The sequence below is a fragment of the Rattus rattus genome, chromosome 8 (assembly GCF_011064425.1).
Source record: "Rattus rattus isolate New Zealand chromosome 8, Rrattus_CSIRO_v1, whole genome shotgun sequence".
NCBI lineage: Eukaryota > Metazoa > Chordata > Mammalia > Rodentia > Muridae > Rattus > Rattus rattus.
Genome location: NC_046161.1, coordinates 65,592,274 through 65,606,258, shown reverse-complemented (window position 1 = coordinate 65,606,258; position 13,985 = coordinate 65,592,274). Strand labels below are relative to the sequence as shown.

The following is a 13,985-nucleotide window of genomic DNA, read 5'->3' as shown; positions in this document are numbered from 1 at the left end:
GCCTTCTAGAAGTAAAAGCTGGACTCTGAGAGCAGAGAGTGTCAGTAAGCTCTAGCCAACAGTGCAGTCCCACAGACAGCTGCAGACATTGGCTCCCCAGCCTTTGGGTATATTTCCCCTCTGCTGAGTGAGTGAAGCTACTGGGAATTGCCAGCAGCAGGAACCCTGATGGTGAGCTCAGGGCTTGTGAGTTCCTGTAACAGAGTCCTTTGAGGTTTCTTCCTGAAATCTGAAGTTCCACATATGCCTGAATTTTATGTGCTACAGGAAACTGTAAACACAGGAGTTTTAAGCAGTGTCAAAGCACAAGTTTGTTTGTTCAACCTTAATGTATTCTATAAAATACCCTCTCGGCCTTCTGCTCAGTCACGTAAGAACACACCCCCACCAAAATTCCCAGCTAGGAAGTAAAGACAAAAACGGGCTCAGTGGGACAGACTCACAAACACAAACAGTCCCGAGGTGTACACAATATAAATGCTTTATTGCTAGCACGAGGTTTCTTTTGAAGTAAATTAAAAGTCATAAATCTTCCTTTTCACATTCTATACTGTGGGTTGAAGGGAGCTAGCTGGTTAATCGTGTGTTCACATGGGTGCGCTGTAGGAAGAGCAGGGCGCCTGCTGGAAGGACTCAAAGCCCATGTCAGGGCTGTCTGCTGAGCGCGTTGTCCTCATTTGTCAGTAACAGTATGGAGGGCTTGCTTGAAAACATCGTGGACAGGCAGGTTATAAATAGAAAACTGAAAACTGGTTTGGTTAGAAAGCAAAAAACCATTAAATAGAGAAGGCGATAGATACATGACCATATTCTACACCTAGGTTATGTTTGGCATTATTAAATAAATGGTAGTCACCCAGGTTAGAGACTGGCTTCAGTTTGGCAGCTCAGGAGAGGGGAAGGAAGCCAGTGCTGCTCGCACCAAATGGGGTTCACTGGAAGGCAGAGGTGGGGTGGGGTGGAGGGAAGGAGAGTCAGGCTTGCTTCACAGCTCCCCTTCTGCAGGCTGAAGCTCACTTGTTGTGAGGCGGGCCACAGGGCATGACAGAGGAGGCCTGGTGATAGGTGGCGGTCTTGGCACACTGGTGCTCTGCAAATAGAGAAGGGAGTCATTGGGCTGGCTCACATTTTCAAATGCATTGACAGCAGATTTCAGGTTGGTGATCTAGACACAGTGGGCCAGGATAGCCATAGCACAGAAACAGCAGGTGCTGGAGCAGTGAGGTGTACAAGGATGTAGGAGAGGCAGCAATAACTCAAGTCTCGTCAGCTAGCCTTGGAAACACTCAGTTTGCAAGGTCCTGGCATCACCAGCTTCCTGAGCCTACCTGGGCTGCTTTAGTTGGTCCTAGGATGAACTTTGGGAAATATCTCGCTCATCAATGAAAACAAGGGCTGTGGCCTCTCTCTCTCTCTCTCTCTCACACACACACACACACACACACACACACACACACACACACACACACACACACACCTGGTAGGGGTTGGGAAGGGAAGGGAAGAGAGAGGGAGGGAGGGAGAAAGAGAGACTAACTCTGACTCTCTCTCTCTAAACCATGCAGTAAGTTCAGGGGCTGTAACCTACATGTGCTAACCTGTGACCTGCATCACAGTCTACACCAGCACCTCTCAACCTTCCTAGTGCTGCGACCCTTTAATACAATTCCTCATACAGATTTGTGAGTATAGTTGTAGTGACCCCTAACCATCAAAGTATTTTTGTTACTAGCTCATAGCTAATTTTGCTACTCTTATGAATCTCAATGTAAATATTTGTGTTCTCCAATGATCTTGGGCAACCCCTATGAAAGGGTATTTGATACCTCCCCCACTAATTGTGGGTCATGACCACACACACACACACACACACACACACACACACACACACACACACACACACACACACACACACACCAAACTGCTCAGAAGCTGCAAACTACACAAGATAACCTCTGACCTCCTCATTCACATCTTCTTTCTGCTGTGTTATTTATGGAAGTCAGAAAAGGACTATACTACATCCCCACCACTTAGAACATCTGCAGTGTACCAGCTCCTGGCATTTTCAGTCTGCCCTGGCTCTAACTAAAACCATTTCATGTTTTGCTTTGAAGAAATGGATAACATGAAATGGTAATTTGGCTGCAAAACCTTGGAAAATTGTTCCCGGCCCAAACATCTGCCCTAAATGAGCTCAACTGAAGTCTCCCTGGAAGAGGGAGGAGTGAGGAGTGGGCAGGAACTGGAAGGAGGAAAATGAAGACAGTGCCAAGACAACCTTTCCTCTAGGAAAGCTCTCTGTGACAAAGGCATCAGTTACTGCAGCTCCCTCACTCCATCCCATGCTCTGCAGAACACCACTGGCTGTGCCGAGTGCTCCCCTGTCTCTGCTATGCTCCCAGTATTTGGTATCATGAGTGTGACTCCTTGCAGAGTATCTCTAAACCCTGCCATGCTGGCTTGGGTCAAAGGTGCTGTAATCTGCCTGCTATGTCATCAAGTCAGTATTTAGGGAAGGGATGGGCTCAACCCTGTACTCCTCAGAGCTGGGCTCTACAGAGAAGCAGGGAGTCAGTGGTATCTTCACCTTCGGCCTGGGCCTCTTAGGAGTTCTTCTGGGGGATCTTCACCGTCACGGTCTTTACTTCTGAGTACTCCCGTAAGCCAAACTCACCCCTGAAACAAATAATGAGCAGATTCAGATATTAACGTCCCAGAGGATGGTGCCTGGGCTGTGATGGCACCCTTGAGAGGGTGAAGCTGTTGGCTATGAGCAGAAGGTCATGGGGCTCTATGTACAAACTCCAAGTTGAACAGCAAAGCCCTCCTCAGAGCAGAGAGCCACCCTCTCATGGGCAAATGCCCTTCCTTAAAGGCCCCCCGTTTTCAGAGCACATTGTAGAAAGGAAGAGATTCCTTGGTACCCTGGGAATCAGGCCTGGGCTTAGCCAAGGCAGGATGGCTCACAGCTGAGCACCATGTCAGCGAAAAGCCAGACCCAAGGTCTGCCAACACCTAGGCCCCATTTCCATCCTCTGGGAGTGCTGGTCCTCCAGGACTGTGCACCACTCTGTAGAAACCTGCTCCAGTCTCTGCAGACTTCTGATGGCTGCAGCCTGCCTAGAGAGATGGTTTTCATCTCTCAGAGGAGAGTCTTAGAGTCCTTACCAGTTTGTAAAATTCCACTTTCTCACTCCTTCTACTTCCTAAACAGGGACGAACAGGATAGCCAAAGGCCCTACTGTGTGAAAAGAGAAACTACCTGCACCATCTTCAATATGATCCTGACAGCTACTACCATGGCCTCAGAAAACTGGTAGGAAGATTTAAGAAATAATTGAGGTGACCATTAGGGACCCTTAGAGTCTCCTCAGTTACTTCCCTTCTGGAATTGTGGCTGGTAGCAGGTCAAGGGTTGTCAGGAAGCATTTACTGAGAAATCATTGCTGGGCTCCTGGTAAGCAAAGCCAAGTAAGTTTTTGCTCAAGCTCCTTGCATGTGAGTGCATCAGAGGAAGGTTCTGTCATAGTGGTCACTTCCGCTATGGCACTTCTGTCCCTATGGAGCTGAGCCCACTTATCTGGCTTTCTGACCTCCCTAAAACTGTGGGCTGGCCATACTACCTAGCACATTGAGGACACAGGGTGAGGGGAGGTGACCAGGGTGGAGGAAGACTTTTGCTGTATAGCTCCTTTGCTAGTTCTACCTTGTTGCCACACTGTCTCTATTGGAAGGTTAACCACTTAGGATTGTGTCTGTATGTGAAAGGCTAGTGAGAAAGCTGTCTTCTGCACCAGTGAGTCACAGAAGACACAGTTCCTACAGCTGGATTGTACAAGTAATACCAAGAGCAATGGCCCGTCCTTTTCTTTTGGAGTTCCATGACCCTACACACAGCTCCAACAGCATTGCCAGTAGCTCCTCTGGGTACCACACCCAAGTTGACAAGGACCTCCTGGGATACATCAGTCAACAAAGCAAACTCTGCAAGCATACCATCACTGTCTGGGCCACTCAAGATGGGCCTCGTTATGCCATACCCTCACCAACTCTATCCAAGCCCTGGGTGTCTATTACCAGCTTCCACTGGATTTCTCTGGATTTTTCCTGCCCTAAGGCAATTCGGAATGTGTCTCCTCATCAGGACATTTTGTACTTCCTGATGGCAGTGAGGTTACTCACTGCCTTCTATTTCCTTATGCATGCACTTGGGCAGACCCTGAAGCACTCTTTCCTGGAGACTACGGTCTCCAGTCTGTGAGAAGTACGGGGGTGGTCTATCAATCAGAAACATGTCACTATGGCTGCATTTACTGTGCCAGGCTCCCACCGTGTTTGTACAAGTGTACTAGTAAGGGTAGCCTTACTAGTTGGAGGGTCCTTGCCCAGGCTCTGGAGGGGATATCGACACACAGAGTGCTTAGAGGCAAAGGAGGTATCTTAAACCTACAGTCAAGGGGTGGCCATGTGCCTAGGATATCAAGGAGGGCTGGTGAGAGGCCACAATGGAACAGACACAGAGTCCTGGAGTCAGTGGACAGGGGAATGATGGCTCTTCTAATAGCTGGCTGAAGGGCCCCATTTGGCTCTCCCTCTCCTCTTGGTGCCCAGTCACCTCCCTTGTGGCACTTCCTGAGCCCCAGAATACATATACAGTTATCACCCAAGGAGCATGACTACACTGTGGGGTTTCGACCCTCCCACACCAAAGTTTCTGTTTCTGTAAGTCTGGCAAGGGATGAGGTCATTCTGCCCACTCTTTGACTGTTCAAGGGACTCTAAAATATTTGAAGTTTAGATTCTTCAGTAATTTCATCACATTAATCTAGGGTCTTTCTCTCAAATCTTTCCACTACAGTTAAGTCTGAGCACTTCTAGATGCATAGTTAACAAGAAGAACCTCACTGCTTGGGAGCCAGGTCCTTTCTTGAAGCACCTCCAGCCATGTGCCCACCATTGTCCCTGTACACTGCCACAAGGCACAGAGACCCCGAGAAGCAGACTAGGTTAATCACTGAGATGAAGAAATGGGCACACCCTGAGTAAAGGAGAAAATGTTCGATTTTAGTGGCACCCAGTAAACCATCTCAGAAACCCTGGGATCTCTGTTCAGTGTGCGTTCCCTTCCCTTGTGCTTCTATTGGGCTTAGTGCAACAATTTTCTGAGTGAGGTCCTGCCCCAGCTGCCCCAGCATCAGTCCAGAAGCTCGGTAGAACATGAAGATCCTGGGCTCTAGCCCAGGTCTACTCAAGTCTCTGAGAGTGGGTCCTAAGATGAGCATATTTCACAATCTCAACCCCTTAGGCCACAGCCGCCTTCTGATCACATGCATGCTATTTGTGCATGTGTGTGGGTGCGTGTGCATGCATGTGCGTGTGTGTGTGACTTGAGCAGCTTGGCTGCTCAGCATGTCAACCCCACTCTCACTCCTGCAGCCCTAATCCCTGTTGTCTAAATGTTAGTGACACGTGCACAGCTCTCTCCATCCCTTCAGTTCAGTGTGACTTCGGAGCTTTTATTTCCCCGTCTTTCACACAGAGACTGGAATGAGGCAGGAGCAGACAGACAGACAGTGAACAGATGGGAGCTTTTAGGTCAGCAGCACCGATGAGCCCCCCTTTAGCCTCTGACCCAGGCACAAAGGGGAGGGCACATCAGATAACCAGTAGCCGGCAGCCCTCTTGCAGCTCTAAAAGAAACTGAGGCTTGGTAGTCGGTCTTCTTGGAGCTTGTTTCTGGAAGGGTCCTTTCTCTGCATCCTGTGGGTGTGGACATGGAAACTCTGGGATGTGAGGCACAGAAGCTGTCCCCAAGGGAAGGTTAAGTGGATTTTCTGGAGCCTATCACACTAGATGGAAGGTGGAACAGGATCTCTTATTTAAAGTGTTTCCAGCACTCATTGAAACAGAGAAGACATGGGAACGAGTGGAGACAGAAACTAGGTTATTCACATTGCAGCATCTTAAATGGCAGTCAGGAGGGGCTTGTGTAGTTGGCAACAGTCAAACACTTCTGAATACTCAGTGGTCAAAAATTAATTCAAAATCAAATACATAATGTATGTATCTGAGGTGTCAGGCTTGGCTTGCCCCTGTCACATCTGTGGCTTCATGCATGCCTGCTCGGTCTGAGCACATAACACAGTGCAGTGCACGCCTCGTGTTCTCTACCAACCCCACCGTCTCCGCTCAGGCTCACACAGCTGTGATGAGGCTGGACCTGCGCTATGAACCACATGGTTATTGGACACAAGGTTCCTTATAGAAACATAATTTTATCATAGAAAATAAAGGCTTTTAGTATTTCCTCTCCCCTTCCTCAGCCTGTAAGTAGCAAGGGACAGTACAGTGTTGGATCCTATTGTTAGAGTGGTTGGTTTTAAAAATTGCTATTGGAGTTTGGTAAACATTTGTCAAATGAATTTTGACTTTGGATTGGGATAGAATTTCCAGCACTTTCTGAGGTGACCATAAATATGCTCCTGTCACTTGGCAGCCCATATTCACGTGGAGCAGTGTTCTCAACTCTGAAAAGTGTTGAAGATGCTCTTTGTCCTCAAGCATCAAGTAACCAGCAAACTTAGTTCTTTATATAAAAATAAACAAGCATGCGATCTCATTAACATGAAGTTTCATTAACTTTTAACAAATAGTATAATTATATATATTCCAAATAATTATTTTATAAGAAATTTCTTTATGATTGGTTAACGGGAAATATTTGGGTTGCATACCTATTTAGCATACCTACATACTCAGGGTTTCAAATTTTCTGAGGCAAAAAAGGTCACACATGGAAAACCCCTCTATTTTGGAGGTAACATGTTCCTTGACTTGGATGAAATGCAATCTGTCTCATCAAAGAGTACCATCCATCTTATTTCATAACTGTAGGGGGGCGGCCATGTCACCAGCATGTCTCGAAGTAGGGAGAAGCTGCTCTTCAGGTTCCTTGGCCATTGTTGTATATGGTTTGACAGAGCCAAACTGTGCCCCAAAACAACCTTCCAGCAAGGGAACACTTCTTCTGGGAAGAGAGCAGACTCCCATATCATCAAAAGTCTGAATCCCATCAGAGCCTGCTTCTCATGAGGGACGGGGTAGCATGGGACTGGACTCCATTACCCACAGGACAGTTATTACAAGTTTACTTTATACTGGTGATTCACTGTGTTAATGATCTGTAGCAAAACACTGAATGAGAACTGTGTTCCCAGGACCAGTGACTGCCCCAACACTTCAGAGAGATTGGGGAGGACAGCCACAGAGGCAGGAAATGAGAGAGCAAGTGGAATGCAGTCTCAAGAATGGGGGCAGAGAGTTAAGGCCATATGTGAGTCAAGAAGAGGTCCTGTGTGCTTTAGGCAGTGGACAGAGCACAAGGTCCTGTGAGAACAGGACTCCATCCAGGTTACAGTTCTGGCTGGAAGACGAGTGTGGAGAGCAAGCAAGGCCCAGGTGCATGGGGGAGTAGAAGGGCGGTGCCGCTGACTGGGAGGGAGGAAAATCGCTCTGTTTCGGAGGTAACAGGTTCCTTAAGGAACTTAAGAGAGCCACCCTCCTAGCAGCCCCTCTCTGATCACCAGTGGCAAATTCTCTCTCTGAAGGCTTTCTAGGCACTGCTACTACATGTTTATCTATTTAATCCTAACATATCCACAAAGCAGCACTTGTAGGCGGGTGCCATAACTACGTTCATATTTTATATGCAGAGAAGGACATCAAGGCTTAGGAAGACTGAAAGTTGCAGACAGGAAGCAGAAGTGCCAAGATTTGCATCTAAGCAACGTGACTATAAACTACTCTTAGCCCCAGAGCTGCACTACCCAGACAGTTCAATGCTAAGAGGCTAGAACATGCCAGCTGCAGTATGTGAAGCCTGTGGATCCCCTCTTCACGTTTAAGGGGTCCCTGCACACCCCACAGACAGCATCCCTACCTTTACCAGAGAACTTCTGCTCACGCTCCCTCTCTACTACCTTGCTTTGCCTTCCAAGCTCAAAAGAATATTCTCCATCTGCCCCGCTTCTCCCCTCCTTAGAAGGCCAACCCAAAGCCCAGTGCAAGACCATGGTGAACACTGCCCAGGCCTTCACAGCAATCTCCCTCATTTCTGAGCCTCTTCTTCACTTCAGCATCTTTCCTGGGGCCCTTCTGATCCCTGCAACGCTGTGCACGTCATTTATCCAAGGGCAGCCTGAGCACCCCAATGTGCTGCAGTCCCTGCACACACCAAGTCCAGTGCTCTGCTGTGTGTTCACTACTGGTTGGAAGATTGCGAACCAACCCTTTGCTTTTAGGAAGTCATTCAGTAGTGGCAGAGGAAGGGGTATGGATAATGTTCCTTCTTGTGAGCCCCAGGATTTAGAAAATAGAGCCACTCCTTTCAAACAGAGCTGGACTTTTAAATGAGGGTGTCAGATGAGGGAGTCCCTGGCCACTACTCATTCAGTGAATGCCATTCAAAATCCAGTCAATCTACATTGAAGTCTGGAATGAGTCTCTTGTCTAGTTTACTTCTCCTATGACCCAGTTTTTACAGGTCATCAGCACCTCAGGACAACTGTGTTAGTTTTGAAGCCTGTCCTTAACCCCTCAGCCCCCATGGCTGATGGTGGTAAGACATTATTTCTCTGAGACCACTGAGGCTTAGACTTGAGTGTCAGAGCTGCCATGCACCAGCTGTGAGCTGGGTAGGTTTTGAGCACTCTCCTGAGCTCCTTAGCTGGGCCGTCCGCACGGTAAGGGAAGAGCATCTCTATCACTGAGAAAGTCAAGCGGGATAATTCGAGGAGAGAAGTTAGCTCAAGCCAGACAGGCAGCAGCTACCTAGCCGAGGGCAGCTGCTGAGGTCCAGCTGTCTGTGTTACCCCAAAATGTGTATGTTGGAACCTACTGCATGAAGTGATCGTATTAACAAGTGGGCCAGGCCATTGGGAACTGATTAAGTCATGAGGGCTCCACCCTAACGAATGGGATCAGAGCCCTGCTAGGAGGGGCTCCAGCATACTTCCTTTCCTCTGAACTCCAAGAGGACAAAGTAAGTGCCATCTGTGAGGAATGAGCCCTTCCCAGACACCAAATCGACCAGCACCTTGACCTTGGACGTAGTTCCCAGAACCATGAACACTAAGTTCCTAATGTTTACACTGTCAGAAGAAGGCTGTGTTATAGTGACTGAAGTGACATCCACTACTGTTAATACAAAACTCTCCTATTCATCCTCTCCACTGAGCCCTGCCTAGACAACTATATGCTAGGCATCTTAGCCTTTAAAACTGATGTCTCCTCAGTTCCCAAGAAATTCCCTGGACGGCCTTGATATGTGTTCAATTTATATCTTCAGCAAATCCCCTCCCCAGACCCATGTCCTAATCCCCCATCCCAACTCTAAGATCCATAGGGGCTGAGCGGTGGTACACGAATGACCTGGATGGGCACAAAAGGAATGGCACCAGGCGTCAGCCCCCTGTAGGTGCAGGGGTCATGGGAGTCCTAGAGCTGTGGAGCCCTAGCGATCTTGCCCTGGTAGATGAATGTGGACAAGCCATCTAGGCGTTACATAAAGCCTCCTGCTTTAGAGCGTCAACCCAAGGTTTCTGAAGCTGTACAGACAGTGAAATGTTTCTGCGGCAGGATCTGGGCCCTGGCGGGGCAGCCGCTGAGTGACAGCCCTGAAAACCGCAATAGTGGGTGCTCCTAGGGTAGGGGTCTTTTCTGCCCTCCCCAGACAACAGAGAGCTTTTCCTCTCTGCTTACAGGATGCAGCTGAATAATGGATCTATTTCCTGTCCACTGTGAGTGTGGGGGAGCTGCACCTTGCTCACTTCAGTATCAAGTGACACTCAGCTCATTGGAGTTTATGCTCAGTAAAATGTTAGACTAAACTAGGCATGGTAGCTCACATCTGTAATCACAGCACTCAGGAGGCAGAGGCAGGAGGATTACTTAAGTTTGAGGTCTGCTGATTCTACAAAGTTCCAGGTATTTCTAAGCAGCAGAATGAGACCCTGTATCAACAGTATAAACAAAGCTTATGGACGGAGGCACAGAGGTGAAGCGAACTGTTTCGTCGGCACTCCCCCACCCCCAGTGCTGATTCAACCCATCTCTGTAGACAGCAGGATCTCCCACACTTACATTTCTCTCCCATTTCCAGACATCTTGAACCCCCCGAAGGGGCTCTGAGCATTTAAGGCGTTGTAACAATTGATCCTAAAATAAGAAAATAGCACTGTTAATATGACTCTCACCTCATAGAGATAATCCAACTGCTGTATTTCTTTGAGAAACTTCTTTTTCAAAGTGAAAAGTTCATAATATTTGATTTTTCTGGCCTCGTTAACGAGAGTTTTCTCAGGTTGACAACTGGCTGTCATCTATTTTCCCCATCGTTGCAGAGGACCCTTATCTGTTCCCTGGCCCCCTGAGAATTGAAACCCCTGCCACAGTTTTGTGTTGTTTGTCCCTCAAGGGCTCAGGTGTCACCAGCTTCATCAGCTTGGTCCTCAGGGTAGTGACTGGAGAAAGGTGGAATTGGTAAAGGTGGAGCCTGGTGGGGGTTCCTTAGTCCCTAGGGGAGCTATTCTGAGAAGCAAGGGATTTAGGTAGTTCCTGCAAGAGCAAGCTGCTCTAAGAGCAGGCCTCACCCCTGAATCTTGCTCTCTGGTGTCTGTCTGGCCACGTGACCTCTTCTTCCACCCCCATCTCCCATGAGGTAACATGGCCAAGAAAGGACCTGCAAGGGTCTAACTATGCTCACTGGACTAACTGCCCCCTCTCTGAAAGTTAGCATTTAGTGTCAGTACTGACGTGTGTGCTAACACAGGCCTCCTACATTACCAGTGGATATGTCTTACCAAACTGTCCCAGCTTGCATTGCAGAGGACACCATGAGAGCCTTGTTGATGTCATTAGTGAAGACAGCCGCTACAAGCCCGAAGTCTGAGTTATTGGCTCTTTCTATAACTTCATCCATAGTCTTAAACCTCAAAATTTCCTGGACAGGACCAAAGATCTGCAACAAATGGTGTGTGTGAGGATGAAAAACATTAAAACTTTATTACTGCCCGAATGCTCTCAAACCCCGGCAAAGGTGTGGCTACCCTAAGAACGCCCGTGATACCTCCTCCTTGGCGATCCGCATGTCATCTGTAACATTGGAGAACACGGTAGGCTCAATGAAGAAGCCCTTCCTTCCCAGTCCTTTGCCTCCACACTCGAGCTTGGCGCCCTCGGCCACACCGCTCTGGATGAGCTCCAGGATTTTGTTGTATTGCTTCTTATCAATCTACAGGGGAAATCACTTGATGACTCTCAGAAAGTCTCCCATAAAAATGGAAATATTCACATTCTCATGAACCCCTTCATGTGATTTTCTTCCTCAAATGTCACCATATCCAGTTGAATCATATCAAACTGATAATTGATACTACCTACTGAATTTTGAACATTAAACAAGTGGGAATGTTACATAGTTGCTCTTTACAGAGTCCAAAGAACTCTAATGACTGCCTAACCTGAAATACCAGGTCAAGACCTAAAATTTATTCAAATGCTAGAGACCTGGCTTAATGATTATTCAGTGTCTATAAAGAATACTTGTACTTCTTTATATATTCTTATAAAGGTACTTGTGTCCAGATGACTAAGAAGCAGGCCATGTACTAACACTAAAAAGACAAAGACAAGGGATTGCACGCAGCCTCTCTCAGTAGCACCGCCTCAAGACACTGTTGGGTTTATCCTTAGAGCAAGTCCTGCTTTGCCTTTAGAGAAGTGAATTAAACTTCCTAAGGGCATGATTCCTGGTTGGAAACAGAAGCCAACACTAAAGTTGTCACTCAGTCATTATGGTGAATGACATAACTATAGTCACCCAGGCTTTCTTAGCTAGAACTAATCAATCTTCTCACCAGACATCCCCAAACTGAGAAGTGGTTTGCTTTGCTAGAAAACTCATGCTTAGAGACCCAGATGAGAGCCAGTTCAGACAAACTCCTGCAAATTCTGACCTTGACTAGATTAAAACCACAGGTTTGGGAACCTATCCTGATGGTTATAGATAGCCCATTGTGCTCAGATGTGCTTCTCAGAAAGTACATTTGTGATGTCTCCGTAGCACTATGGGTGCAACACAGTCCGAGAAAGAAGAAAGTCGGCCAACTTTCCATTCCACAGAAGGGTAGCAGAGAGAACTGTGGGCAGTTGGTAAAGAGGAAAAATGTCTGAGAAGGAGATGTCCACCTTCCTGACCACAGCATCTGAGAAGCGGCTAGGAGGCCAGGGGTGGGGCTATACTCAGAGATCTTTCTGCTAAACCACCCAAGTTTAAAATACATCTTATGTAATTCTGATTCCATAGTTCTTGGAATAATGTAAAGAGAGGCAATGCCCCAGTGCCGGCATTTTCTTTTTTTTTTTTTTGGTTCTTTTTTTCGGAGCTGGGGACCGAACCCAGGGCCTTGCGCTTCCTAGGCAAGCGCTCTACCACTGAGCTAAATCCCCAACCCCGGCATTTTCAACTATGAAGATAAGGTATAGAAATGAGAAGGTGGCTGAAAATGGAACAGGTTGTTTCACTGGGTCCTATTAGCACACAATGTGTTAGCCAGCCCAGGTTAGAGTATACGAGGGTTTCTTACCTGAGGACCCTGCTCAGTAGTGGGATCAAAGGGGCTCCCCACAATGCGCCTCTTGGCTCTTTCCACACTTCTTTTCACAAATTCCTCATAGATGGACTCCTCCACAAAGATTCGAGACCCTGCGGTGCAGCACTGGCCTTGGTTGAAGAACACACCCTGGTGAGCCTGCTCCACAGCGTAGTCCACTACAAGAGGAAGCATCCGTGTCCTTAACATAGCCCTGCCTGTGGAATGTCTAGGGAGTCACCTTCCTCACCACTCCAAAGGCCCAGATGTGATGCCCTGCTCATCCTCGCCTATGCCAGTGAGTAGCTCGGCTCTGAGAACATAATTTAGCTGTGTTTGAACTGGACAATACTTGCTATGTGAACTTGATCAACCTCACATCATTGAGCCCCATTCTTGTTTTTGCAAACAGAAGGACCAGCCCTCATCACTCATAACAGGAAATTTAAATTTCATTATACAAAAGACCCAGGATGATAATGGAACCCTCCGGGTGACCAAGAAATGCAGTAGAGATGAACAGAAGCCACCAGAATTGACCGTTAACATGAGTGAATGTCAGAGCTTACCACACCTTTCCAGTCCTAAGGAAATCAGAAATCAAAGTTTTAATGTAGCCTTTAAGCTTAGGATAATAATTGGAAAAGTAAACATATATTCTATATATTTGGCCAGTGGGCTGCCCACTTAGGACTCCTGGCCAGCTGGATCTTGTATATTTATTTATAATTTTGGCGATTAAACTATAACAGCAGTGATTCTTTGCAGATACCACATCTCTCTATATGGAATTATTCAACAGCAGTGTGATAATTCTTTCCCCCTCCTTTCTCATATCTTACAGTTGAGGATAATATTGATCAATCCGTGTGCTGGTTGCTAGATAACTGAGTGAATCACTAGTGTGACAGCAGTCGGCCTCCTCCTCAAAAAGAGGTGCAAGATCTCAGACTTTTTCAAGATTTACTTTCTATTATTTTTAGTTCTGTGTGGTGTCTCCGTCTGCATGCGGGTGAACTGAATCCTGAGCTTCAGAAAGCTGGGCGTCACCTGCTCCACCCAGTGCGCTCAGGTCCACGGCACAGGCTGCCTCTGCAGTCCCAGGATCTCCCATTTGACAAGGAAGCTAAAGGTGAACTCAGCAAACCCCAAGCTGGAGCAGGGCTCAACCAGTCCACTTTCTCTCTCCTAACTTCTCCTGGTTAGAACTGAGAAGGGATGATGCCTGAAACGTGTGAGGAAGACAAGGGGCGAGTGAAGCGGGGTTGGGAACTTCATTCTGGAGAGGTTTTCAAGATAGGTCAGGAGGTCCCTTCTGGGAGTGTTTCCTAG

At 47.4% G+C, this 13,985-nt stretch overlaps 1 protein-coding gene across 1 annotated transcript in view; it reads right to left on the bottom strand.

Moving 5' to 3' along the window:
• Window positions 1-458: 458 nt before the first annotated feature.
• Aldh1a2 (aldehyde dehydrogenase 1 family member A2) overlaps window positions 459-13,985 on the bottom strand; it is an 80,114-nt gene continuing 66,587 nt past the window's right edge. Inside the window, exons 9-14 of the mRNA XM_032909495.1 lie at window positions 12,648-12,832; window positions 11,129-11,293; window positions 10,863-11,020; window positions 10,144-10,218; window positions 2,591-2,679; window positions 459-1,090 (exon numbers count right to left, since the gene is read on the bottom strand). Of these exons, the coding sequence (XP_032765386.1) occupies window positions 2,607-2,679; window positions 10,144-10,218; window positions 10,863-11,020; window positions 11,129-11,293; window positions 12,648-12,832 (656 nt within the window). The 3' untranslated portion in view covers window positions 459-1,090; window positions 2,591-2,606. The remainder of the gene's footprint in view (window positions 1,091-2,590; window positions 2,680-10,143; window positions 10,219-10,862; window positions 11,021-11,128; window positions 11,294-12,647; window positions 12,833-13,985) is intronic.